We start from the raw sequence: 4,005 nt of genomic DNA, 5'->3' as shown, positions 1-4,005 counted from the left end.
GTTTTCCTTTGCTAAAGTAAGGAAACTTTGCTTCCTTTGCTCCTGTAAACAAACGTTGGTTTTCACGAGACGCACCGGCGCATGCGCAACGCTGACCTCATACGTCATCAGCCCGGAGCTGCTTCCGTGTAGGACTGTTGGCGCAAGCTACATTAAAGTGATTATTAAGTTTTGAATATGGATATTTTTCTTACAAAAACACATCGATTCGCTACAGGAGGCCTTTGTTCACCCCCCGGAGCCGTGTGAGACACTTTTTATGGATGGGCGCTTTTTATTTCACTTCTTTTGGACTGATGCACTGCAACACCCGCTGACTGGCCTTAAACAGCTGAAAGATCAAAGACAATTTTTTTATACAACTCCGACTGGATTCGTCTGAAAGAAGAAAGTCATATACACCTAGGATGCATTGAGGGTGAGTAATGTATGGGCTAATTTTCATTTTTGGGTGAACTAACCCTTTAAGTGAGTGACTGAGGTTTCAAACAAGGATGATGGAAGCTAGAGTTAAACCACATATAAGGACAGGTTTTTTTGCTTTACGTGAGAAACAATGATTAAAAACAGACAAGATTTCTTGCTAATGTCTCGGACACAAAAAGGGGTGAATGTGAACTTCCCCAACCACAAAGACACACACCACCTGAATGATGAGGTTAATCTGACATTCTAAATGGTACGGTGTCATTTCAGTTTAGTGACAAAGTGCCTATTAAATGAATTTCAGAACGAGTTTCACTACCTTTCAAATGCTTGGGATCAGTAAGACTTTTCTTTTTTGAAAGAAGTCTCTTATACTCACACCAAGGCTACATTTATTTGATCAAAAATAAAGTAAAAACAGCAATATCGTAAGAACAATATTACAATTTGAAAACTTTTCTATTTGAATATATTTTAAAATTAAATGTATTCTTGTGATGCAAAGCTGAATTTTCAGCATCATTCCTCCAGTCTTCAGTGTCACATGATCCTTCAGAAATCATTCTAATATGCTGATTTGCTGCTGAAGAAATATTTCTTATCAATGTTGAAAAACAGTTGTCTTGCCTAATTGTTGTGGACCGTGATACTTTTTTTTTTTTTTTCAGGACTCTTTGATTAATAAAGTTCAAAAGAACAGCATTCATTTAAAATAAAAATGTTTTTTATTATTTATAAATGTCTTCATTGTCATTTTTGATCAATTTAATGGAAACTTGCTGAATAAAAACATTAATTTCTTTAAAAACCATAAAAATAAAAATCTCACCAACCCCAAACTTTTGAACAGTACAAACAAATGGCCACTCGTAACACGGGAATAGTCAAACAGAAATAAATAGTTGTGACTGACATGGAAATGACCTCAGTCTTGATTCACTGTTTACACTCACCACAGAGCCGGAGCCCAACTGAGGGGGAAAGACAGGAAGTACAATTACCAACTAAATAACTTCTACTTGGAGAAGCACAATAGCAAATATTGATAGTCAATGCAACCAAACATATTAGACTACTCTGAAATACAAAAACATCCCTGCTCACCTTGGTGTCAGTTTTGGTGGCAGATTGTTTGATGAAGGATTTCATGGAGCTGCGGCCCAGAGACCCAGGCGTCATCATCAGCATCTGGTTCTTCTGCACCGTGTGCAAGAATGATCGCATGTGTGGAGCAGTACTCTACAGGGACACAACAAATGGACACATAATGGATTGTCTGGTCCGATCCAAGACTTGCTAATCAAATCTTCAAGAAATCATTCAAAATCCTTTTTACAGAATGCAAACAACCACGATGTGGACTTCTGCGGAAAGCTTCTCCTCTCAACAAGACTCAAAAGACTGTTGTGGCTTCATAATGGATTAGTTTTGGTGGATGGACAGTATTATGGTGGTCAGAGATGCTCATACCGTGAGGCACTTCTTCGGAGGAGATTGTTTTTTCTTGGGTGTGTTGCTTTCCTGAGCGGCGTGACGCTTTGAGCCTGAACGCGTAGGCCTGATGGAAAAGCACAAAGACTATTAGAAAACATACGGCATAAATCCACCAACTATAACGAGGAAAACAAATTAGCAGAGTGCTCACCGGCCATCTCCTTTGGATTTTGCTCCATCTGTTACAGGAAAATAAATAGATAAATATTGAAACCTTACTTGTCAACCCAATTACATACCCCGTTTTTAATATCAGCAGATCTGTTAGACATGTACCTGTTTCTGAAGTACGGGCCATGGATCGTGTGAAGCGACAGTTCTCAGTGGTGCTGGATTCAGCAATCTCTTCTGGAAGTTTGTCTTTTACCTCAGGTTCCATTTCTTCAGTCTTCTCGGGTTCAGGTTCCTATGAAATCACCCAGCCATCAGTTATTTACAAATTGCAATGTGCAATAAAATAGTTTCTAACATCATACCAACTGTGTTTGCTTATGGCCCGTTCACACTAAGAACTATAAATATAGAGTACTGTGCAAGAGTTTTAGGCCATTACTATTTTCACCAAAAAAAAAAGAAAAAAAAGTGGTTTTAAGCCAGTTATTTCCAACTTTTGCTGTAGTGTGTCAGTAGGAAATATCAGTTTACATTTCGAAACATTCATTTTGCCATTAATTGTAAAAATCCAGTGAGATTTTTTTGTATACACAAGCACTCTGAAATCAGCCAGTGCTCCACACAGAGATCTGATCTCATCATCATCCAATCCATCGGATTGCTGTCAATGTTTGTATTGTTCAAATCAACTTGTTTGAAAGTGATCAATTATATTGTTCCTCCGTAACATCATCGTAATAGCTCTGGTGCGATTTTCTTAAATTCAGAAAAATTTATAAAACTTTATCCTTATAGTTATTGTCCTTGCTGTGAATGGGCCTTAAATCTGGCTCTTGTGACTTTTATTAGCAAAGGTAAATAAAAACCACAGCAGAACGTTCTTCTCACCTCAGTTTGGACGATTTCTGGTTCAGGTTTGGTTTCAGTAGCTGGTTCAGTGACCATTTGCGGTGCATCAACCCTAAAACAGAACAGTGAGACCATGTTTAAAAGATCTCGACTGATAACTGAAAGGTTATGGGTTTGAATCCCAGAAGAAACAATTCAACAACTGAAATAGAAAGTAAAAGCACTCACTGTTCTTTGTTCTCCATTTCCTCAGTTTCAACATCCATACAGATGTCTTCTGGAAAGAGCAATGAAGATATAGATGACAAAGCTAACAAAGAAACTTAATCACTTTAAACAGCACAAATAATAAAGCGATAAATCCTATCAAGGCATTCAAACCGACCTCAAACCATTATATTACAATTGGAGTTGGCGACTCGAAACAATGAGTTTAGTTTTGTAGCGGTGACTGTAAATGTAAAAGTCTCACCGCTGACAGAGCTGCTGCAGATAGAGTTTCCCAGTCTGGCTTTCTTCTTCAGAAAAGAGCGCCGGGATGCCCTGCGAACAGCTTCCTGGGTCATGCTATGCCTGAGGCCCACCAGAGAACGGCGTACCACCAGCGAGCGCCGAGCTGACGTCCGAGATGAGCCCTGAGGTGTCGTCTGCAACCCAAATGCAGTGATGGGGATTTTATTAGCGGATCGGCCAGGAGACACACCAGCGTTCAGCAGCGAATCTGCACTCAGACGCTCAGAGGAGGAAATCTTCACCATGGCTTCAGACACCAGGATCTGATCCTGATTGGAGCCTGAATCCTGCACCTCAATGGCTTCATTCACATCTGGAATGCTCTCTGCCACTTTTTCCACCTCCTTAGCTTTGGCGCCACCTTTATTACGGGTGCTGCGCTTGACAGATTCGGTTTCAGCCGGGGCAGTGGTTTTGTTGCGACGCGTGCGGCGAGAAGGTTCCTCCATCAGGCTCTCAGAGCTGTCGGTCGGCACGTGTGGTGTAACGAGTTCAGAGAGGGTGGTCAGGGTCATCTGGACCGAGGAGCGACGCAGGTTGCTGCGTTTCCCCTTGGAGAAACTACAGAGAGACAATGACATCATATACTACATTGTATGAGGGGTAAAA

At 40.6% G+C, this 4,005-nt stretch overlaps 1 protein-coding gene across 1 annotated transcript in view; it reads right to left on the bottom strand.

Annotated features, from left to right (window-relative positions):
- LOC107732266 (inner centromere protein A-like) overlaps positions 1-4,005 on the bottom strand; it is a 15,922-nt gene that overhangs the window by 9,127 nt on the left and 2,790 nt on the right. The window contains exons 4-11 of the mRNA XM_016543540.1: positions 3,356-3,957; positions 3,112-3,160; positions 2,923-2,995; positions 2,197-2,326; positions 2,072-2,099; positions 1,897-1,984; positions 1,531-1,665; positions 1,317-1,397 (exon numbers count right to left, since the gene is read on the bottom strand). Coding sequence (XP_016399026.1) covers positions 1,317-1,397; positions 1,531-1,665; positions 1,897-1,984; positions 2,072-2,099; positions 2,197-2,326; positions 2,923-2,995; positions 3,112-3,160; positions 3,356-3,957 — 1,186 coding nt within the window. The remainder of the gene's footprint in view (positions 1-1,316; positions 1,398-1,530; positions 1,666-1,896; positions 1,985-2,071; positions 2,100-2,196; positions 2,327-2,922; positions 2,996-3,111; positions 3,161-3,355; positions 3,958-4,005) is intronic.

This window comes from Sinocyclocheilus rhinocerous, unplaced genomic scaffold, assembly GCF_001515625.1.
Source record: "Sinocyclocheilus rhinocerous isolate Xijiao unplaced genomic scaffold, SAMN03320098_v1.1 scaffold38, whole genome shotgun sequence".
Taxonomy (NCBI): Eukaryota; Metazoa; Chordata; class Actinopteri; order Cypriniformes; family Cyprinidae; genus Sinocyclocheilus; species Sinocyclocheilus rhinocerous.
The sequence above is the reverse complement of the archived record's forward strand: the minus strand, read 5'-3'. Positions and strand labels throughout refer to the sequence as shown.